At 34.7% G+C, this 23,585-nt stretch overlaps 3 protein-coding genes and 1 long non-coding RNA gene across 5 annotated transcripts; 2 read left to right on the top strand and 2 right to left on the bottom strand.

Annotated features, from left to right (window-relative positions):
• The first annotated feature begins 562 nt into the window (after positions 1-562).
• Positions 563-2,823, top strand: LOC147534148 (uncharacterized). 2 transcript variants are annotated; one of them, XM_086648714.1, is made up of 5 exons: positions 563-627; positions 822-892; positions 963-1,007; positions 2,258-2,355; positions 2,477-2,823. In XM_086648714.1, exons 2-5 carry the CDS (start codon positions 839-841, stop codon positions 2,553-2,555), a joined length of 276 nt encoding a protein of 91 aa, XP_086504840.1. In that variant the 5' UTR covers positions 563-627; positions 822-838; the 3' UTR covers positions 2,556-2,823. The 2 variants fall into 2 exon arrangements, with proteins under 2 accessions (XP_086504840.1, XP_086504839.1); XM_086648713.1 differs by having other exon boundaries at positions 625-728.
• A 960-nt stretch (positions 2,824-3,783) lies between these two features.
• LOC147534149 (boron transporter 1-like) lies at positions 3,784-8,992 on the bottom strand. Its single transcript, XM_086650696.1, has 13 exons — positions 8,835-8,992; positions 8,024-8,699; positions 7,798-7,880; positions 7,465-7,657; positions 7,218-7,356; positions 6,808-6,973; positions 6,491-6,657; positions 6,075-6,248; positions 5,884-5,979; positions 5,325-5,462; positions 4,779-5,098; positions 4,411-4,678; positions 3,784-4,334 (listed from the first exon to the last, which is right to left on the bottom strand). The coding sequence occupies exons 2-13, from the start codon at positions 8,125-8,127 to the stop codon at positions 3,960-3,962; spliced, it is 2,223 nt and encodes a 740-aa protein (XP_086506822.1). The 5' UTR covers positions 8,128-8,699; positions 8,835-8,992; the 3' UTR covers positions 3,784-3,959.
• Positions 8,993-10,342: 1,350 nt separating this feature from the next.
• Positions 10,343-12,244, top strand: LOC147534150 (uncharacterized). Its single transcript, XR_015227872.1, has 4 exons — positions 10,343-10,842; positions 11,183-11,391; positions 11,622-11,681; positions 11,805-12,244. It is a non-coding gene; the product is annotated as an uncharacterized LOC147534150 (long non-coding RNA).
• Positions 12,245-17,814: 5,570 nt separating this feature from the next.
• LOC147534151 (GDSL esterase/lipase At1g09390-like) lies at positions 17,815-22,204 on the bottom strand. The gene is made up of 5 exons (XM_086651213.1): positions 21,813-22,204; positions 19,755-19,943; positions 19,356-19,516; positions 18,717-18,990; positions 17,815-18,262 (listed from the first exon to the last, which is right to left on the bottom strand). Exons 1-5 carry the CDS (start codon positions 22,072-22,074, stop codon positions 18,027-18,029), a joined length of 1,122 nt encoding a protein of 373 aa, XP_086507339.1. The 5' UTR covers positions 22,075-22,204; the 3' UTR covers positions 17,815-18,026.
• Positions 22,205-23,585: the final 1,381 nt, after the last annotated feature.

Here is a 23,585-nt window from a genome sequence, read left to right on the forward strand (position 1 = left end):
AATAATTTTCCTACTTTTTTTTTGATGAAATTAATAATTTTCCTACTTATAAGTAGTTATTTTGTCAAATACATTTCAAACGACACCTAAAATCATCAAAAAACAAATTGAAAAGTTGTTTAATCACCTATTTGGTAGTATTTTATGAACTTACAATTGGTCCAGGGGCAAAATATCTTATAGGTTGCAACCGATATACATGCAACTCAACAAGTTCATTCTTGATAAAACGTTTATGTTTTGTATAATCTATAGTTCATGGCCGGAGTTCAACAAAAAAAAAAAAAAATAGTTCATGGCCGGATTTCACAACTCTTGTTCTTCTCAAGTGAAGGGAAGAGTTTTTTCCTCCATTCTCTCTTCTATGAACAAGTTATCACACTAAAATTTCCTTGGCTTAGGCTCCTACTGGCCCATTAGCCTAGTTCCATATTCTCCTTAAGACCACCCGAACCAACCAAGGTGCCAAACCCATCCAAATGACGCAGCCAATATGTAAGACAAAGTGTTACTTGACAAGTCGATTTCCCCCATCTCTGTTATTTAAATATGAAATGGAACTATACCAAAAGTAACTCCCTCTACCAACGCAGTCCTTTTACTGAGGACTGCTCTAATATCCCTATCGTAAGTATCTTTAAGAACCCGTTTTCCAGACACTCTGAAATTTGTCTACTTTGTTTGTTTAAACCCTAAAACGGTTGATCCATTTCAAACATAAAATCTTGGTAAGAAAACCTAGATTTATGCAAAATTGATCGTTTTGTTCCACTAGATACTCTAAACTTGCTGCTAATAGGGTTTATTGTTTTGTATGTCAGTGTGATTTGAAAAGGAAATGCCTTCTTTACAAACAGCTTTACCACCTGAACTTGCTAATAGTGCCCTCAGAGTAACATCTCTCTCTCTCTTGAAATTTCTCTTTCTGTAAATATTTTTTTTCTTAAGAAATTCTCTTTCAGCTTTATCGGGAGTGCCTAAGAAGAGCTCGATTTATTGGTCATCGTGTACGCATCTTTGCTTGATCACTCTTTCTTAATAATTTGAATTAATTATGAATTTAAATAGGGAAATTAAATGTTGCAATTTTTAAGAGATTACTTCTTGTTCATCAACCAGGCTTTGGTTTGATTATTATTATTATTAGGCATAGATTAGGAAATTAAGTTACTTGCATTCCTCAATTTTAGCACATTTGGATTGTCTTTTTGACAAAAATCGACATACTACGGATGTCGGTCCAACCCATCAAAGTACAACCTCCATTGATCAAATATCACAATTTACAAATGCGTCTGCGTAATGTGATATGGTTTTGAGTTGTTGAACTCGTTGAAAATTGAATTCTGCCTAACTGGTTTGATCCAAAATAATGTTTAGTTAGTAGAATATCATTAGAATTGGTATAGAACTAGAATCGGATTGAAGAGGATTTTGGGGAGACATAACCTGGCTTATTTTATAAGGAATGACTGTCCGAGGAATATGAGTTTCTATATTCACTTTGCCCTATCTTATGGCTGTGGGGTATGGAGAGGAATAATGGACAGTGTGGACACGTTTGAGAACATCACGAAGCAAATAATGAACATAATGGAAGAGGAAACATGGGATTTGATCGCATTGGCAAAGAACCAACAAAATCGTCAAGAGAAAAGCTAGCGAGAGGGAATTTCAGCTGTAAAAGGGATCCTGTTCTACTGGAGCAGGATACAACCATGAGCCTAGCTTAAAACTTCTCGTGGTCTTGTTTTTAACTAGGAGCCAATGGGGCATTTCTCGTACACACTTTGGTTTCATAACTATTATTTCGAAGTTTCAAAAACAAAAAAGGTATAAGTCCAGACTATTGTTTTTATGGTCCTAACACGATTTTGTACAATCACACTAGTATTTACATAAAAATCTCACATTTTACCCATTAAAGTCACTTCAATTATCCAGCAAGTGCCTTAGTTTATCCGACATGGTAAAATTATTTACAAGGAGTATCATTGTATTGCACTTCATAGTTTTCTTTAGATGAAGCACAAATCTGTAGACTCTAGATTATCTGCATTATTCGGAATAAAATCTCATCTTCAATTACTAGACGTCATTAGACCACGTTAGAATAGCTTGTTGTTAATTCCTCAGTTATTCCCTTGCAACCTTATTACTGTTTAACGCGATAAACTCCATTACTGGACTTCATTCTTCTAGTTTGTTTAAAAGTTGATATCATGCAAAATGATTTTCAGTTCTAAAAATTTTGCAGCAAAATAACACTGAACTTTTAGTTGATATGGTGAGGCAGCAGTTCAAGAAAAACATGCGCGAGACTGATCCAGAGAAGATCCATAGCATGAAGGAAGAGTGAGATTCGAATCACCTTGTTTATGTTATTCTCTGAAACAGTATTCACATTCTTTATGCTTATTGTAATGAATATAAAGCATGGGAATTTCAGTCTGAATGTGTGGTTTCTTATCGGCAGTGCTGCAAGAGGACTTATTAATCACATGCTTTATGAGTCGGAGAAGATATCAGGCCGGAAATTCAGCAACCCAGCTTGACTTGCAGCGGTAGTTACTGAAAGGATATCCTTTTTCTGCAAAACCCCTTTTTGAATCAATATTACTGGTTTTGATGTTTACAAGAGTGTCATCATGTTCTTTAATCCTCTTCGAGTATTTTCAGATTGTAACAGAATAAATTCACCACTGCTGACAGTGTTATTCAAGAACCTGAATCTTCATAGTTGATTTTGTGGTTTTTTTGTGCAAGTCAAATTGTGAAGTGATCAGTCAGATATATTTGATAGGATTCTGTTTGTTTTTCCAATGGGTATGCTGAGCCTGAGATCGTGGTATAATTATTTGCTTATTACTTATGTTACCTTGTTAATGTCAGACGTTTCCATTAGTTTCTGGTGAGTGGATTACTGGGAAACAGAAGATTTTCAGTCTGGTCATACTTTGATTAATGAAAAAATATAAAAGCCGCTACTTCGCGTGAGGTTTCATAAATTGTTTCTCCTTCGAATGAATATTTTGCTTTCTCTTTTACTTCTATTTGACTACAAAAGTAAGAGCTATTACGCACCACTAAGATGTGAATGATATGATATGATAAAGATACATTTTATTTTATTTTATTTAACTTATCACCGGTTCATCTGGATGGCTGATTCGAATTTATTTTGGGTTCATTTCATTCAGACAGTTCAGATACAAACGAGTCAGATACGACAAAATGGAACAAACACCACCTAACAAGATAAAACATGTACTAATAACCAGTGATGTGTTTGATGCAGTTTTTTTTAATGGTCAGCATGTCTCGAACCATTGACCTCTGAAGTGGAAGATTATGCCTCTTACCTCTCCAACCAAGGGTTGTCGACGAGTTTGATGCAGTTTTAATGCTTGCCGTTGAATTAGACTAAAAAAATTGTACAACAGGTTCTTCGAAATCATGAAAACAGTCTTCAATTCGATAAAAAAAATGAATATATGAAGGCAGTAATTAAGTTTGATAAGTAGAAGCAACCAAGCACCATTTTCGACTATAATGTCTCAGTACTTGAAATGGAAGTGAAAATACACTAGGTGAAGTATTCTAAAGCCTTACTTTCATTTGCATCATTAGAAGTCTAATAAATAATATATCGTGATTATGATTATTATGTTTCTCGATCCATAAAGAATAAATATATGATGATATTTCTTGCAGAACCAAACGAGAGAGCAGAGTAATCTTTCTATCAAGAATGGCAGAAACAACAAAATATAAAACAACTAATTAGACAAGAACAACATTAATTAGTAGTGTTATTTCTTTGGTTTAGTCATATCTAGAGAGCCAAGATGGAAAATCTTACGACTAAGTTAAACAAGAAAACACACACAAGGAAGAAATGGTAACAAGATCATAATTGAACAAACCACCCACTTCAAATCTAAGTAAAACAATTCATGCTACTTTTTAGTTGGGCTCTGGGGAGTTGGATCTTGAGTAGTTTGTCCCAAGTTAGATGGTTTAACTTCTCCGGTCCGTGGACTAAATGGTCCTCTTCCACCAAACCGAGGACTTAATCCTCTTAGTTCACTTACACGAGGACTATGTGATATGTTTAAAGAAAGCTGCCGGCTTTGAAGGGCTCTCGGATCTCGTGGTATGTTTAAAGAAAGCTGACGGCTTTGAAGGGATCTTGGATCTCTTGTTGGGGTAGAGGTGGAACTTGTTAACTTGGCACTATATGTACGACGAACCTCACCCCGACTTCGCGTAACTATCTCGTCTAAAATCTCCGCTCTTTCCCCACGAGAAGCTTTAGAAACATTTCCTACATCCTGTTATGAAAACATTACAATTTTATACATATTCAAATATGAAGGGGGAATGGAAGTAATCCGGATTGATTCTTACACAAGAAAGGCTGTAAGATAAAGCTGGTGCTTCTTCGTACTCTGCTGCATCAAGATCTTGAAGGTGTGCAGGTTTAAAAAATTTGGGCAGAAGGTATTGTCTTACGGGAACTAATAGCATGATCATCAAAGGGAATAAGAACCCGGCTATCGGAACCCATGTAATCCCGAAACAAATTAATAAGTAAACTGTCTGAAAAACTGTAAAAGTCAAAATTGTTTTGAACGGAACTGTTTCTATAAATGTGGCATGATATTCTTCGAGAACTCTGCGGAAAAAAAAATGTTCGATTTAGAAGCTATAGGAGAGAAGTAGAGAAAAGTAGCAAAATAGGAAAATATGAAGAAAAGGTGTTTGAAATTTTTTACTTGAATCTTCTACTTGGAGCTGTGAATGTCAATAAGATTCTTTCCCAGAACTGGTTTCCGGGTAAACTTTCAATCGCCATAAAAGCGAAGTATCCCCAAAGTACTGAGGTTGGAATCATTTTAAGGAAAGGCATAGCAGCAATACAACCTCCCACCATTGTTGATTGAAGCAAGTTACTAACTCGTTGCTCTTTAACCTCAACGGGTAATAAATCGTCAATCTCTTTCTCAACATCAAATACCGTCTCATCAATGGGTGCATCGCTGTTTCCCATTCTTGAAGCTAATTGAACAGTTGAATCTTTCAAGTCATTTAGACCCTGCTCAAGAAAAGCACATGTTTCAGACTTTCAGGAACTCCTAGAAAAAAAATTGACATAGAAGCTTGATTCACGGCTTCACGCAATATAAAACTCGGGATTTAGACATATTATAGCATTTCTTTAAAAAAGTCGTTTATGCGGAGCTTTTGGTTTCTATTTCCCACATAAAGATAGAAATTCTATAATCGGCCGAAATCAGAACAAAGACATATAGTAGCTGTACTCGTGCTGATGGTTCCTGGTAGATAAGAGGAGTTTGTATCTGTTGATAAGCTTCTTGCATATTTTCATACACTTGTTCCAAGCTTGAATTCTTCCCCATACTTTGCTTTGCTGTTTCCACTAGTCTGTCACGAAGTAACTGCAATTAAAGCACATTTTTGTAATTAGAAGATGTTTAATACTAGTTGTTTTAATGTTTTTAGCAATTAGAGAGAACATTTGTTGTGCTAAATTCCTTGAGGTTTGGTGATCAATCCGACCCTATGCAACATCGATATTCCTTGTGAACATTTTATTTTTATTTTTTTGCATGTTGGTCGATATGATTTCTCATATGGAATTCAATATGAGATACTCAAATAGTTGTAGCATATTGACAGTTACATCAGTAAGTATAATGTGAGGTTTTAAACATGCATCTGGACTATACTTCCAATCTTGTTAGAATGATAAAATATAACTCTAGCTTCATGCCATTTTGTATAATACCATTTTAAAACAATAGTTTATCCAAAACCAAAAGTATAAGTAAAAATAGAAGATCGCATAATATTGTTTACCTGGTGTTTAAGGGTAGCCAGACTCTTTGTGTGCATTGGGGATTGTGGGATAACACCATTTGATGGAGGAATCCCAAGAAGACCACATAATAATGTCTGGAATCCAAAAAAAAATGTCAATTATCAATGGAGATGCTAAAATCCCGTTCTTAAAAGGAAAACATGCCGGAAGGAAGAGTGAAGATGTATACCAAGAAACCTAAAAGAAGTAAATCATAATGAAAGGAAGCTGGTTTTCTCAAGTTGAACTCCTTTTGCTGTGCAAGTTGAGATGCTACACTGTGATCAAAGTAATAAAGCACCGCGATCATCGTTGCTGGAATAAACGCTCCAAATATATAGTCAATTGGTACATTTAGCATGTCCTGTTACACTCAAACCACACTTCATCATTAAGTCATAACTCTTTCTCACGACAAAATGATCTAATACGCGGATAAATGATAAAAAATTATGTAGTTTGTGGACATCCAACTAAAAACTAATTGTCTATGAGTTGACAGGCTTTGGATACTACAGTGTTGGTCAAGAAACTCCCTTTTGTCCAAGTGGGACTACTCCAGTGAAAAATTTAAAAGATGTAAGATGATGGATATAAGATATATACCTTGACTATTGACCAATTGGCATAGGCACCTGGAGACCACGGGTTTGGGCTGAAGAGACGTCTGGGGATGCCATGTGGAACAGTATTGCTTGGTATATACGAGACAGCTGTCCAGGCAAGAACCATTAGCGGTACACCATAATCAGCGATAATGCCTCGAACCCACCCTGTGAAAGATCCCAAGTTAAGATGTTTGATGCTTATTTTTTGAAGTTCAGTTAATATGAAGAAGGAAGAAGATTAGTTTTCTTCTTGTCTGAATAGTGAAGAAAGCACCAATGCTTGAAAGTATTTGGAACTCTTGTACTAACACTAACCAGATCCGTATCTCCATGACCGTGCTTTTCGACTTCTTACTGCAGTGAGTAGAAGACCAAATGAAAGAACTAATGCAAACATTCCGTTTGCAAACCTCCATGATAGTGTAAACTCTGTTTGTTTTGGATTTTCTCTTTTTGGAACATGAAATTCTTCCACAATGCCCTAGAAAACCAATTACGTAAACCATAAGTAAGATCCAAGAATTATAACTATTTGAAATCCACTAACTAGAATTATTTACGCTGAAAACTACGAGTAAAAATGATTGTAGTGGGATAGTGTAAGAAATGGAATCTAGCCGAATCAACTAATACTTGGCGGTATTCTTAAGATTTTCCACTATCACATTATGTTTCTATTCAAGTTCCAACGAAAAGAGGAAAGAAACTTCAACTAGATTTCGTACTTTAATTGCTTCTTGCATGAAAAGCATCGCAATGAGAAGTCCAAAGAGTTCTCCAGCCACACGAGTAAATCTGTTGATAATGGAGCAAGCCCCCAAGATAGCAAGTAAGAACAGCAGGACTGCAGTCCACGTACATACCCTGGCCATTTGACAAAGACATAAGATTTACAAAGATCATCACACGGGCAAAAAGTAGATAACAAAGTTAGAAAGATGAATATCCGAAAAACAAGAGGAAATATCATACCATCCACACCATGCAAGAAATAGCTTTGGTCCCAATTCGGGTTTATCTTTAACAAAGTTAAACATGAGAGTGTACATGATCACAGTGGGCTCTGCAACTCCAAGAACCAGCAATGGCTGACCTCCTATAACTGAATGTATAATCCCACAAAGTGCAGTAGATGCTAGAGTTTGAACCGCAGTTATAACCCCATCTGCCAGTACAAGAAGAAGCAATATCCATCATAAAATTCGATAGACTAGTATTGGTAGTAACATTCATTATTTGGTTCTCTATCTTTTTCTTTTGTCAGACTAAACACTAAGGTTGAGCTTAAATTATGATTGGATTTACCAGTACTCCTGTCCAATTGTTCACCAAAGGAAATAACCGGAATGGCTGAAGCGAAAAATATGTATGTAATAGGAGCCAAAATCCTGTAACAATTTAAGGTAATCAGACTAATTAATTTTATGATGAAATGAATAAACATATAATGGTGATTTCATAACTGTCAGTTCAAGAGAAATGCTGAAACTTTTTAGGGTTCTTCATGTTAGAAAATGAAAAAAATACATACCTTAAACCAGCACTGAAGCCACTAGTCCAATCCTGCTTATAGCATTTGAGCCTTCCTCTAATGTCATCCTTGATACCTTGAAAAGGTACAAATGTCTCCTCCATGGGTTTTTTTTTTTGTTTAGTGAGAAAGAAATTGCTATCCTGATTTAATGGCTGTTTAAGGTGGAAGAAGGGACTAAAAACATTCAAAAGAGGACAGAAGAAATTGTCCTCCAATGGCTTGTAGTTTAGGGGATTGGTAGAAATCTAATACTGAAAACAATTACATGATTATGTGAAGATCATAGAAATCCAATGACACAAAATCAAAGTACTCTCTCACTCTCTTTTCTAAATCAAGGAGATTTAGAAATAGAAAGATACCCAGATTGAATAACAAGAAATTTTTCTCACAATCACAAGAGAAGATCAAAACCCACAAGAATGAAGCCCAAGGAAAAGGAAATACTTCACTTGAGTACTTGTTTACTTGTATTTGGAGGCCCTTTCAACAGACATTTGTGAATCTAGAGAGTGAGGTGGAGAGAGAAGAAAGAGGATGAAAAGTAAATGAAAGAGCTCCAAGGCATCAAAAGGTTTAGAAAAGGGCTCAGATTCAGAGGAAAAACATTGTGGGTCAAAAAGGAATCAAGACCAATTTCACTATCACTGCATCTAAAGGAATAAAATTTGACCTAAAATCAATATAAAAAAGAAAAAAAAAATCAAAAGATAAGTACTCAAAAGGATAGTGAAAAAACAGAGTTAGATTCAAAACAATTGTCTCATCAAAAAAAAGATTCAAAACAATTGTATCAAATACAACATACCAGCTCAAGTTTAGTTGAAATTGAAATGGGAAGTGGGAAGAAGCTGATAACACTAATAAAAATGGGTTTTGGCACTTCAGAATAGAGAGAGTGAGTGCCTGTGCTGTAGGGGAGTAAGAAAATTTTCAGGAATGCCCAGACTTTGTAAAAACTTCGTCAATTTTAGTTGACTAATTTTTTTATAGTAGTTATTAGAGAATAACAGTTTTGAGTAAATAATTTTCTTTCTTTTTTTCTCCACCACTCCACCACCGTATTTTATAACTCCAGTAATGGTAGCCGACAAACAACCTTTGCCGATAACCTGCAACTTTGTTATAATCTTTCTTCTCCTTTGTTTGCGGACACTATTGTTTTTCCCTTTCTTCCTCCGCTTCTCGCTCTTCTCCTCCCTTTCTTTCTCTTCTCCTCCCTCTCTCTTTCCTCAACTCTTCTCAGTCCAGCCGTATGAACTCGTTGAGTATCCTCCCAAACTAGTAGCCGATTTGATTTGGAGATTCCCTTTCGCCGGATTAGAGAGAGAGAGAGAAAGAGAAGAAGAGAATGAGGAATAGAGAGAGAAGGATACAGGGATGTGGTGGCGGACGAAGTGAAGAAAAAAAGTGGAGAAAATAGTAGTAGTGGTGGTGGTATCTGGATTTAGTGGTGGTGGTGGCTGGATTTAGTGGTGGTGGTAGTAGGAGATGAGGAAGAAGAAGAAGTGTTTAAAATTTTGCACCCTAAAAAATCGATTAAAATTCACAATTTTCTTTTAAAATTTTCTAACACGAAAAAGTTTCTAATTCTCCCAAACTTTTTATTGTTGCAACTTGCAAGAAGTAGCAATGTTACTTCTCTCACTGGTTTCTCGAAATTTATTATTATAATTTTATATACTTCATGGAAAAAGATAACTTCATTATACTATTTTGATTCTTACATCTCGTTTTGAATTGAAGGAAAAATCCAAAAAAATAGAAGACAAAATAACGTGGCTTTTAGACTACAAAATTGACAAATATCCGAAAAACTTAGAAGTATAAATAGTTTTTATAATTAACTAGTTTTAAGAACTTTGACTAATAAATTTAGGGACGATAATATCCTCACCGCTTCCCAGCGCGGCTATTAGAGGTGGGAATTTGGTCGGTTCATCTGTGTGCGGATCTCTCTCTCGTAATGTTAGATTCGAGTGAGGGACAGTGGCGTGGCTGAGAATTTGATGCGAAATTTTAATTGGGCGCCTTATATCGACAATAAAAAATCATACGCGCTAAATAATTATTCAAAATAAATTTGTTGTATTCTTGTAAGTATTAAATCTCAAGAACTCACAATTTTCTTAAATGAATTATAATAGTATCCATACAACGAACTAGACATATTAGTACATAGTCTACATAAACAATACACATTGATTATTTTCGCTTAAAAATCGATAGAGAAATAGAAAGAAAAATATTAATTTGACAGAGGAAAACAGGAAGTTTCTTTTGTTAAAAAGACATCTTCAGTTTTTATAAAGTTAGGGCCCAAATAACTTTACAAAATGTTCTTCAAGGACAATTTTGAAGACACCCACATTTTCAAGGTCAAAATTGTCCTCTGTCTAATGAAAAATACCAAAGAAAACCTATTTGAAACCATAACCAGAAATTTTTCTCACCAAAAAGGAAAATGCCATAGAGTCGATTTTCGTTCTCATTTGTAGAGAGAGAGAGAGATGTTTCTTCGAAGATTTGCAGGGCCATTATTGGCGAGGGTTAAGCAAACAACAGGTATCGTTGGACTAGATGTAGTTTCAAATGCAAGAGAAGTGTTGATTTCACTTTACAACAAAACCCTTAGAGAGATTCAAGTCGTTCCCGAAGATGAGGGTTACAGAAAAGTTGTTGAAAGCTTCACTAAACATAGATTAAAGGTTTGCGAGGAAGAAGATGACTGAGAACAGATCGAGAAGAAGCTTGCTTGTGGTCAAGTTGAGGAGTTCATCGAAGAAGTCCAGGATAAACTTAAACTCATCTCCAAGGTAATTACCCATTTCCTTAATATTTCTCCTCAATCAATTGACTGTTATATGCCCAATTTTTTCACATATTAGTTATTCCCTAGTTTAATTTTCTGTTTAATTTACTATCATAGCTTGGATTGACAATAGATGGTAATTGTACACATCAATTTGTTTTTTTTCAATTTGGGTACTAAGGGTTAAAAATCTAAACTTTAGTCATCTTTCAAAATATGGCAGCCATGTTTGCATTGCTTATAGCTTGACATTTTTCAAGATATGGACTCGACATAAGTTTTATTTTAGAGATGAAAATGACTGAATTTTGCATTGCTTGCGGATATGGTTGCCATGTATGCAGTGTATCATGGACCTGCGTGTCTTAAAACTATTGTCGAGCGAGTCCATGGTCTAGCTGGTTTCGCATTTGGGCTAAAGAAACTTGGAACAGTGGAGGTTCAATGGGAACTTATCTTCGACACTGTCAAGATTAAGTGTGTTGATGCTCATGCTATTTCTGATGTTGCATACAAGAGTGAGATGAATTTGAGGATTGTGGATTCTAACATTGTAAGTTCGGTCAACTAATATTGTTGATTTCTTGAAACTTCACTAGAAGTACAGCAAATTTTGATAATTTGATGCAAAATTTTTTAACTTATCATATTACCGTGGCCTTTTTAAAGTGTTTGATGGTGGCAAATCTGTCAGTATTAATTTTTCTACCTCATTTTGATGATGCTTCTACTAATTTTTAAAATGATTGCATTAAAATAACTCTCTTTATTATAACCCATTAGGTGAACTTCACTGCTGCATCTCTAGCACCAGAAGTTGAGAACGCTATCCCAGCAGGACTTGTAAGGGCAAACGCATACCTGCCTCACCCAATCTTTAACTCGTATATCATTTTTGGTAACTTCTTAGTATGAGACTATTTCTCTTTTATGGGCTGGTATTTAACTTCTATTACTTTGTTTCAGGTACCATAAAGAACATGAATTGCTCAGATACCTTCACAAATTACAAGCAAAAGATCTTTCGTTATGTCACAACATGATTCCATTAGGATCATGTACTATGAAGTTGAATGCAACAGTGGAGATGATGCCAGCTACATGGCCTAGCTTTGCGGCTATGCACCCGTTTGCCCCCACTGAACAAGCTATAGGTTATAAGGTAGCAAAACGTCAACTTCGTTGGGGAGTTCTGAATCTGGCTCGTTCATATCTTCCATATTTTGAGCGTTATTCTATTGAAAGAAATTGTTTCTTCTTTTTCTCGTAGGAAATGTTCAAAGATCTTGGCGATCTCTTGTGTACAACAAGAAGACTTGTAAACTTGATGTTTGAACCAGTTTTCATTACGTTATTACTTTTTAACGATAAGACTTGTCAATTAATTCATAAATTAGTTTTCATTAGCTTTCACTTGTCTTTTTTAATATATTGTCTTCATTTTTGTTGGATGAACAATGTCGACATAATTTCTTATAATGTAAACCTTAAATCTTGATCTTGGCAGCTATTTTAGTTTGCAAACCACTGCAAATCAGTTTGCAAATCAATTTGCAAACCATATTGCAAATCAGTTCGCAAACCATATTGGAAATCAGTTTGCAAACTAATGCAAATCATATTGCAAATCAATTTGCAAACCATATTGCAAACAAGTTTCAAGGCATTGCAGGACAATTTCTATCACATTGCAAACTGATTTGCAAGACTTTGCAAACTGATTTGCAAGACTTTGCAAGACTTCGCAAACTGATTTGCAAGACTTCGCAAACTGATTTGCAAAACTTTGCAAACTGTTTTGCAAGCATGTTGATTATAGTGTTGTTTCTTTTATTGTTCTTGGTCTTGGCAGCTTATACAGTTTGCAAACCACTGCAAATCAGTTTGCAAATCATATTGGAAATCAGTTTTCAAACCAAATTGCAAATCATATTGCAAAACAATTTGCAAACCATATTGCTAATCAGTTTGCAAACTATATTGTCTTCATTTTTGTTAGATGAACAATGTCGGTGTAATTGCTTATAATAGTATGTGAACCTTAAATCTTGGTCTTGACAGCTAATAAAGTTTGCAAATCAGTTTGCAAATCATATTTCAAAACACATTGCAATTCAGTTTGCATACCATATTTTGCAAAGTCAAAAAAATTCAGAATCCTTTTGCAACTGAGATGAAAATTACTTTTGGAAATACTTGCATATCATTCAATTCAAAGGAACTCAATTTATGTACACAATGTTTGTTAAAATTTGATGAATAACAACCTATTTGTATTACGTATTATTTTACGGAAGGGGGAGGGGGGTAACCCCCATTCTTTTTTGTAGAAATTTTAAAAGCAATTAATTGAATAAAAATTGTGAAGCATTAATCTTTCGAAAATGATTCAATCTTTTGATTTTAATCTTTCGTTCATCTATTGAAAAAGACTTAACGAAACATGTTGTGAATGTTTAAAAAAGAAAAAGAAGAATTGAAACTGATTTGCGAAGACATGCAAACAGACGTAAATCAATTTGCAAACCAATGCAAATTAGTTTGCAAACCAATGCAAATCAGTTTGCAAATCAATTTGCAAACCAATGCAAATCAGTTTGTAAACCAATGCAAATCAGTTTGCAAACCAATGCAAATCATTTTGCAAATCAATTTGCAAACCAGTGCAAATCAATTTGCAAATCAGTTTGCAAACCATATTGCAAATTAGTTTGCAAACCATATTGCAAATCAGTTTGCAAATCACTGCAAATCAATTTGCAAACCACTGCAACTTAAATTCATAAGACCAAATAAGTAATGAAATATAAACTCAACATAATAAAATTAAAAATTATTAAAGATTCGTCAAAATATTCACAAACACTTTCATTAAAATATTCAGAACAAATACTCTATTCAAACGCAGATAAGCCTGAAACCATGCTTGTAAATGTGAGAACATCTCTCAGTGAGGTCCATTAAAGACACTTTGAGCACATTCTATCTTCCCACATTTTGCATACATATCCATTAGAATAGCAGAAAGATTTGAACTTGTTGGCAGTAATCCACTCTTATCTATATAAAAATGAATTTATTTCCCTTGATCTAATGCCCCGAGACGAGCACACGCAGACAATGCACAAACAAGAACAACTTCATTCGGTTTACCCGACGATTATCACACAACATTTCATTGAAATATCGAAGTGCGTCACTATATCTTTCATTCCCGAGGACACCCGAAATAATAATAGTCCATGAAGTTGAGGCAAATTGTACGAGAGTTACAACCAAACATATATGCTGCAAAAAGAATTCAAACAAACAAACTATAAATGATACAGTGTTGTTAGCCTAGTATCCCATGTATAGCGGAAGTCTAAATACGACACAAGTTTTGCCCAAGAATTTTCTTCGCTCCAGAGATGATACCAAAAGCCCATTTTTGTTAACTTGAAGTGTATTTCCAAAAGTTCGAACACCATTCCCTCAGTTAAGCCCCAATGCTAATATAAAGTTACTGACATTCAATTTGAAAATACAGGTTTTTATATTGAAGTGAAATTTCGATAAAATCTTTCATAGAAAACATTTCTTGAAGTGAAAGCAGCTTAGAAATGGTAAAATCAATTTCAGGTTGTCATGTGGATATATACAAATCCATCCATTAAAACCAAACTGTCCACTGAATTCAATAAGTTAATAGCAAAATAGGAGTGGAGCAATATTTAGGTTTCCACATGTTCATACCTGGAAAAAAACTCATTTTATTGGTTCCTGATTTTCAATATCTTATGGAAACCTAACAATCACAATAACTTGATCATTTACTCCTATGCTTCTTCATTATCTATTTCTTTTCTTAGCTAATCACTACCAAGTATTCATGAACCCTAAACTAGAGTGCCACTAAGAACAAGTCTTAACATCCTAAATAGTTAAAAACACTAAGAACACTATAAATTTAGCATAAAACCATAATGAGATCTGCTTAGAAATGAACATACACTTACCAGATCTAAACTTAGTGAAGAAATTGGATAAAGTTAGAGATAGAAATTGATTGTTGCCTTTGCGCCTCCGAAAACCCTAGAATTTTTCTTGCAATCTGGTTAGAGAGAGAAAGACCGGATAGAGAAAGAGGGACAAATTAAGAACTAAAAGAATTTTAATTTTTTGTGATCAATAAGGGTACTTTAGTCCTTTCCCTGTATCTGATTATTTATAAAAATGCCCTAGGGAGCTGAAGCCTACAAAAAGTTGATAGATCCTTTTTAACCAAAGTCCAAATTTTTTAAGGAGTTTTGGCCAAATTTCCCAGAGGACAATGAGTAAAAAGAGAGAAAAAGATGAAGAACAGAGAAAGGAAATATTGAAATGTCAAATGTAATTTTGTTATCTTACGTTTGCCTTTGTATTGGCATCTAACACGTCTAGACAGACTTCTCTAGTAGATTTATGAGATAACAAAGACAAGTCATAGGGAGTCATTGTGGAACAACCAACCTACTAACTACTTAGAAGTCATGTGTAAAGGCCTATAAAATAATGCATTTGGGTCTTAAAACGTTATAGCTCCATAAAACAAAAAAGAAATTGAAGGTGGCCTTGGGGGAGGGGGAGGGGGGCCGGTGCGACCGCTGCGCTCACACCCCCTCACCCACGCCCATAGGGAGGGACTGAGGGGTCCCCTATCGTCTTTGCGGGTAGATGATCAAATGGATGTTTTGGCCATTTAGAAACTAAAAAAACAAATGAATGGAACCTATTAAGGGGTACCAATATTTCTTATACTAACATGTGCTCCCAATAAGTTATAATTTCTTTCCAATCTCGACAATTCATCATCCTTTGCGAACCCGTCCGAACGAAATTTAATATTGTATATCAGTATAAATCCCGCAGGTTAGGTTTAGTATATATAGTTCTACAAGTTAGTACTCAAAATACCCATTAAATGTGTCGGGCAACTTAGTCAGGGATGTATAAGGTTTCACTTGTCGACATATCCCTTCACTTATTTTATAGATTCCCCGTTCAGAGTTAGACATAAAAAGACTTTAGTACTTCACGCTTTACTTTTTCCTATCAAAGAGCACTTCAACGAGAGAGAGAGACTTTGCCGATAGTGACACTGGTTTGGTGGACCAGTGGTGGTAGTACCTCTAAAATTTATGATGGAGATGCAAACTATTAGACAAAGGATTTTAGACATGATATAAGGGAAAATAATGACATACAAGAAAAACCAACAAAGTTTAAAAAACGTAAATTTTAACTTCAACAAAAAAATAAAAATAAAAAACGTAAATTTTATTTGAATTTAAAAAGATTTCTTTTTGAAAACAAAAGAAAGACAACAAAAAGCGCTGACAACCCAGAACCACCTAAATTCAACATCTATAAAAAGGAACAGTAGGGTACCTCTCACCATCTTCACAATGATGAAAAATTTCACCCTTTATACCCACTTTTATAAACTTTTGTTTATCTAGGAATTCAAGAAATACCACTTTCAATATTTGAAATACTTCTTTTTTTGTCCCTTTTCCTTGTTAAAAAAGATAACCCATAACCCATTTTTCCTACTAAATCCAATCCCTTATAACTTTAGTTGCACTTATCATAATCTTACTATTGATGACTTCATAAAGCAAAGTTGGGGCTAATTCTTGTTTTCCCTCTAATTTAAGCCCAATTTGATTACTTATTTCTCTTTTTCTCTAAATCCAATCCCTTATAACTTTAGTTGCACTTATCATAATCTTACTATTGATGACTTCATAAAGCAAAGTTGGGGCTAATTCTTGTTTTCCCTCTAATTTAAGCCCAATTTGATTACTTATTTCTCTTTTTCTTTTTTAACATTTGATAGATTACTTATTTCTTTTTTAACGTTCGCTTAGCATTTTTCTTGTCAAAAATATTTTCTAACATTTCATAATCACCTCCCCGTTAATGCTCTTAACTCTTTAATGTTTCAAGTATCATTGCTTTGACAAATTCATCTTTACACGCAATAGGACCATCTTTATCTTGATATTCACTGGCATGAGTTTATATTCTTTATTAACTCTACTAACATTTGTAGTAAGAGATCACATGCAAGCTAGGTAGTCAATTTTTTAAGATCTAGATTCAAACTTTTGCACACACATATGCAATAAGAGAGCAATCTTTGGTAGATACATATTCAAATACAACCATACTTTTAGATATACATCCATACTTGGAGCGAGATTAGACAATATTGTTTTGTAGTGATTTTCGTAATTGAATGTAATGCTCCCTATATTTGCGTAATTTGGATGCTTGTCCCCCTTCTCCACAACCACCACCACCACCACATGCCGACCAACACCATCGCCGGCTGACGACCACCACCTCCTTCGCAATCATCTCTCACACTCCATGAAAAATTATCTGTGATAAAAAATTTGGCAATAGATGGGTGGTGTGCCACCCTTCTCCAGTAAAGGTGAAAGAGAGAAATGATGGAGAGAGAGAGAGAATACTTCAAAAAGGGTAAAAATGTAACAATTGTTAAAGTTAAATCTTATGTGTCAAGTGTGAAAAATGGATCTCTAAATGGTTTCTTTCCTATTTGATCATTTTGCATTGAAGATGGATTTTAAAGAAATACTCTAAAAAAATCCTATGTGGCACTTCAAAATTTAGAGTTTAGTGTTGCATTGGAGATGCTCTAAGAGGGCTAGAAAAAATAGGTTTAACTATAATTAACAAATGCAGATGTGCAAATGAGACAACGGGACATGTCTTGTTCAACTGTGAGAATTCTTCGTAATTTTGACACATTTTAGGAACTTTTTTTTTGTTGAACCAGACATTTTAGGAACTTGATAAACTACACTTGGGTGCCAACAAAAACCAGGTAAATAGCTTTCTAAGTTAGAAATGCCTTTACCGGTCTCACATCATAAAAAGTCATACGAAACTAGCTTTATAAGCCTTTCAACAAAAAAAAACTAGCTTTGTAAGCCTAACGACATAAAATAAACCTACTTAAAAGCATAAAAACAAATACAATAAATGCATGATATGGTTTGGAGTTCAGAACAATCCCAAAAAGCCACAGGATCATATGATCATTCGCTAGGATTTTCTTATGAGCCTCTTAATATTAGTTTAGCCTCCCCTCAAATTCCACAAAATTGAAAGAAAAAATTGAGTATGAGAATGAATTTAGGCAGTACAAAAGTAATCAAACTTTAATTTTGGGGTAGAATACCGAGTAGAAAGAATTTTGGAGGCAATGATAGAGTTAGCAGCTTCACTGTAGTGAGTCCCATCCCAACTTATATACTTGGATCCATTTTCCTCGCAAACACTGCAACCTGGTTGACCACATGTATAGTTCGGATTGTAGTTGTACGGCGGCCCACCGTGTCCACAACACGCCATTAATGGATTGTTGAATCCTGATAACAAAATTCCATTCATTATTTAAGCAAGTAAATTGTAAAAAGACATAAAAGAAGTCAAGGTGTAAGAATAGTCCCACATAGATTGCAGATAATCTTGTGACTGAGTATATCAGATTTATTTTAACCAGAGAGTGTATAAGAATCGAAGTTTAAAGGTTATCCGTGCAACGAGGTTTGAACTACAAGCTCACAAATTTAATCTCATAAAAAAAAATCTCACAAATTTAATTGTGGTATTGTTATTTACTAACATACCGTAATCATGTGCTCTACCAAACAATAAAATGTAACATGATAGAACTCAAACTCTCGTGACCATTGACCATGTACAAGATTTCGACTCTTCTCATGTCCCGCTATGGTTTTTTTATACCTAAACTATAAGATAACTTAGATTATTTTTTTTTTGTTATGAAAGATAACTACAGATTTGTAAATTTAAACTTACCATAATTCTTGAAATTGGCAATAAGATCATACTTGATGCTGTACATATCGACATACACGATCGTTATGGTCTTCAACTCCGATCTCAGTTCCTCACAAACCGTGTGTAATCCTTCATTAAAAACTTTAACTGCATCATTATAGCTCTTAACACACCCACATGAATCATAAGCTTTCAACTTCTGGCGGTCTAGTGATGCAAGCTCTTGAGGTAGACATCCTAATGGTCCAGAGTTGTGAATCCAAAAGTTCTTCCCACCTTCTCCATATATAGTCTATATTCCATACATAGAAGAGGAAAACAAACATGGGTTTAATGAGATCATAATGAAAGAGAAAAAACAAATCATTTGAAATGATATAGTTTCATTCTTTGTAAAAAAAAATGGTAGAATGGCTCTATAATGGTTTATGGACGTTACTGTTGTAATATAAAAAATGGTCAAAAACATTAGTTTTGTTCAAATAAGAAGACGGTTGTTTAATATAAAAGGATTATAATGGGAAAAAACAGGGTTACAACAACCTTGTGCTGAAAAAACTGATTTTCTTGAGAGGTATAAGAGGAAAGTGTAATGATCCATTGTTACTCAAAAAACTCGACCTATCTATCTTATGGTTTACTTTGGTTTTATCTCACCTTAACAGCAATCTTTATCTCTACTAGTATCTCGGGAATTCGTCGAACAACTAGGTCATACGAGAGATTTTTGGCAAAGGCTTCGGCTAGGTCGTTTTGCCCAATATCAACCATGTAAAGTGCATTCTTGAATCCATCTTCATCAATAAAAACTTTTGAACCTGTAAAAGGAACAAACTAGAATACTCATCTACCTAGCAAAAATTTTTCAAGTTTCACATTTAGTTTTTTTTTTTTTGATGAAGGAAGTTTCACACTTAGTTAATATTCTCAAGTCTAGTAGGGGTCCTCTAATGAACCACCATAAATATGATAATTTTTTTTGTTTTTTTTAAGATTTAATCTTTGATCTCCAGAGTGGAGACACTTAGGTAAATATGAATTCAAACATGTTAGTACCTTTGTAGTTGGAAAGTTCGAGAGAGCGAGCCTTAAAATGAAGAAATTGCATGATTTGGATGTCTAAAGCAAATGGAACCATTTTAGGGAGAGTAGATGACCCAACAACTGCAAAATTTGCTCCACTTCTAAAGTTCGATCCCAAAGAATCTAAATATGGGCTCAAGTATGTTGAATTCAAACTTTCACCTGCACATATTAATCATAAAAATCATGGTTTAGAGCTTAAAATAGACAATTTAACCCACAAGAGCTAGTTGTTGTGAACCACTTAATGACTCCTCTGGTGGGCATATACTTACGAACTAGTCAAGTTAAGGTTGCTCCTGATAAGAGCATCTCTAATGCAGCAATGCAACACCCAATCTTCGAGACTTTAAATTCCACATATATTTTTAGAGTTTTCTCTGAAAAACTATCTCCAGTGCAAAAATCAATTTGGGTTTTCAAGCTGATGTGTTGGTAGTTAATCTTAGAGGTCTTACGAGGTCACTCTATCTCTAGAGTGTCCTCTTCACGTATCTCTAATTGTCCTACTCAACATTTAAACCAATAGAAACGCTTTTTCCTAAATTGTTCCAACTCTTTATGTAAGTTAGTCGAGTTACTAACGACCTAGAGTCGACCCACTTATTTGCATATTGCAGACCTAATTAAGATAGAACGAGGGTAAAAAAAAGGCAAGTTAACAAGTCAACAATAATTGACCATAACTTTTACTTGTTTAACAATACAACTAAGGTGGTACTTGATTTTCTTCAAGTCAGATCTAAAATCTATCTCGAGTCAGATTTCAAAATGTTTGTCTGAATGGTTGATTTTAGATCTATTTGAGTTAGACAAATCAAACATGAAGTGATGTAGACGAGATAATGAAAAAAAACACTACCTAAGTTTTACTGGAGTTATCTTAGTGAGTCTATGACTTAGACCAGATTGAATAAGAGATAAGGCCCATATTGCATTGATATGTCTACTTGTGAAAATAAGGCCCATTCTGGTCCCACAACAAAGATGCCAATGTCCCATGCGTCGTGGCTGATCATGTCGGTTTTCGAATATTTTATTCTTACGCTAAAATTATGTTGACTAACAAGATCATTTTGTTTTAAAAAAAAAAAAGCTCATTCTGCAGATTACACCAAACTGATTTATAATACTCAGCAGAGACAATTTATTTCTTTTCATATTAGAGAGAAGGTGACAATTATATGTAAACAAAGTATATTATTCTCAAAAAAGAGTAATGTCAATATATTTTTCTCAAAAAGTTCAGAAGTAAGAAGAAATCGTGATGCTCTGCCTGAAAGAGCAGGTCGGCGGCAACTCGACGTAGGCAGCCTCCCTCAAAAGACTCAAAACTATGAAGATAGAGAAAAATTAAGGCGAAATGAAACCACCCTCAGTTAGATGCAGGCTGATTTTCACCCTGCTTTTTCCGGCAAACAAACATTTTTTCAAAAATAACCTTTAGCTCGCAAAAATGTGAGTTGGAATTTCTTCTTTTTTTCTGTTCTTTTATTTTGTGAGAAATCGACCACGATCTACGTTAATCATTACAAGACATTGATACATCATTAAAATGTGATAAGCACGATAATCTCCTAAGTTAGACCAATAATTAAAAGAGTTTAAAGCGCAACAACAGAGACAGACTTATTCTTCTTTATACCTTTAATAACCCAAAATTCAATAACTATAGATTCCATTTCAAGTAGGAATCGAACCTAGGACCTCCAGGATTTTGGAGTTTATATCAACACTATCGACCAGTTGGACAATGGAAGTTGCATTCTTGTGCCTAGGACTTGTCCTAGTTATTGTTTATCCACTCTAGGCCGAAGTTGGTAACGTTTACTTTTTTTTTTGTTTGTTGAAATTGGTAACATTTACTTGCACATATCAAATGTTTTCCTTGCATTAGTATTATTTTCTCTTAATTAAAGAAACCCTTGGGTTAAGAATTCAAGGCAAAATAACATTGAGAAAACACAGCGCCATAAGAACTCAGATATGCACTTTTTAATAAGATGTAGAGAGAAAGGGTGACAAACTTACAAAGAAAATCGATGACTAATCGTCCATCAGATAACCGACCAGTTGATCTATGAAAAAAGGAACGCCCATTGGGAGGGTTCACAACGAACCCCAGTCCAGAAACAAGTCCACCAGTATCCGAATTAGAATCACCAAAATTGAAGATGATAGGGTTCTTCTTGCACTGAGAATGAGTTTGTACAGGAAATGAAAGTGTTACAAATGAAAGAAATATCAGATTTAGAAGAGAATGAAACTCTTTATTCTTCTTCTTGTCACTCATCTCTCTCTCTCTAGCTACTTTCTCTCTCTAATCTCTATCTTTACTTTTTTTTTCTTTTTTGCTGTAGCTTTCAATTATTTGAAGCAGGATCAGAGTAGTGATGACTTATCAGGATCATACATCCAAATATCTGTCTATAGACTATAGTCTAGTAGTATTTTACACGTGGCGTAGTTTCAGGTGAGACTTAATTTTGGATCCATAACGTACCAACGTGGGAACCACGTTTACGTGCAATTTGGCTACGGTCTTCTTCTTTTTTTGTTGGACTAGTTACGGTCTTCTTGATATTTGACACGTTTATTCCCCGTGGTCTTTTTACCACCTTGTATAAATGGTGCTCGTTAGGCTACTTATAGGGCTCGTGTGATTTATTTTCAACTTCTCTGAATGACAAGCGGAAAATAACTATGAGATGTCTAAATCACGGGGAACATTTTCTCTAGACCAACTTAAGGATCTAGAGAAGAATTGTACATTAATGAAACAAGGAATTAACTTTTAAATTATTTTCTTCAACAAAAAAAAAACTTTTAAATTCTTTCAATATAATTTCTCGTATTGCCCAACACATCATCCTTTTCTCCTCTTTTGTTGTCCTCTCACTTTCTCCTCTCTGGCTCTCTTATTCTTCTTCCGTTGATGTTGGAAACTTAAACTTAGGAGAAGAAGGAAAATCCTTTTTTCTAGAAACATAGACTATAAGGTAGTCAATAAAAAATTAAGTAATTCAAAAATAAGTTTTCGTGTCTTTTTCTATCAAACTAGCATTAGACTAAGGGCGATTCCAATGTGGGGCGGGCTAGGGCTCCCAATTTGAATTTGGGAGCCCTAGCCCCCAACCCTGGGCTTCCAACTCGGGAGCCCCGGGGCTGGGCTCTCAGTGCCCTGGGAGCCCCATGCTTTCGAGCTCCCAAATGGGAGCCCGGACTGCGGGCTCCCAGCCCCAAATATGGCCGTTGGGGGACTCCCAACGGCCATATTTGGGGTGGATCACCACTTCTTTTTATTTATTTTTATTTTTTAAAATTTTCTTTTAAATTAATATTTTTTCAAAAAATATTAATTGTTTTTCCAGTCATTTCTCTAAATTTTTTTTAAAATTTTTTTCATCTTTTCAAAATTTCTTCTCTCTCTAACATAATATTAAATTTCAATATTATATTTGAAATTAATAATTTATAGTTGAAAATTGAAATTAAAAGTCCGCAAACATACATTACACACGTACATAATTTAGATTTGAGAGCCTCTGTTAGGAGTCCGACGTTGGAATTGAAAAAAGCGTTGGGGCTCCTAAAAATCAAGGGCTCCCAAAATTGGGAACCCGAGCCCCACATTAGACTTGCCCTTACGTAGTGGTAACAATTAATGTATAAAAAAAACTAAAGTAAAACTATTTAAATTTTAAGAGGGAGATTGAAAGAAAAAAAAAGTCTTAGATTAAATTAAGAACGGTTCAAGTGAATTAGAATAAAAAAAGAATAAAATCCAATAAGTTGCCAAGCCCT

This window comes from Eschscholzia californica, unplaced genomic scaffold, assembly GCF_041429995.1.
Source record: "Eschscholzia californica isolate CP2 unplaced genomic scaffold, dmEscCali1.0.p SCAF_6, whole genome shotgun sequence".
NCBI lineage: Eukaryota > Viridiplantae > Streptophyta > Magnoliopsida > Ranunculales > Papaveraceae > Eschscholzia > Eschscholzia californica.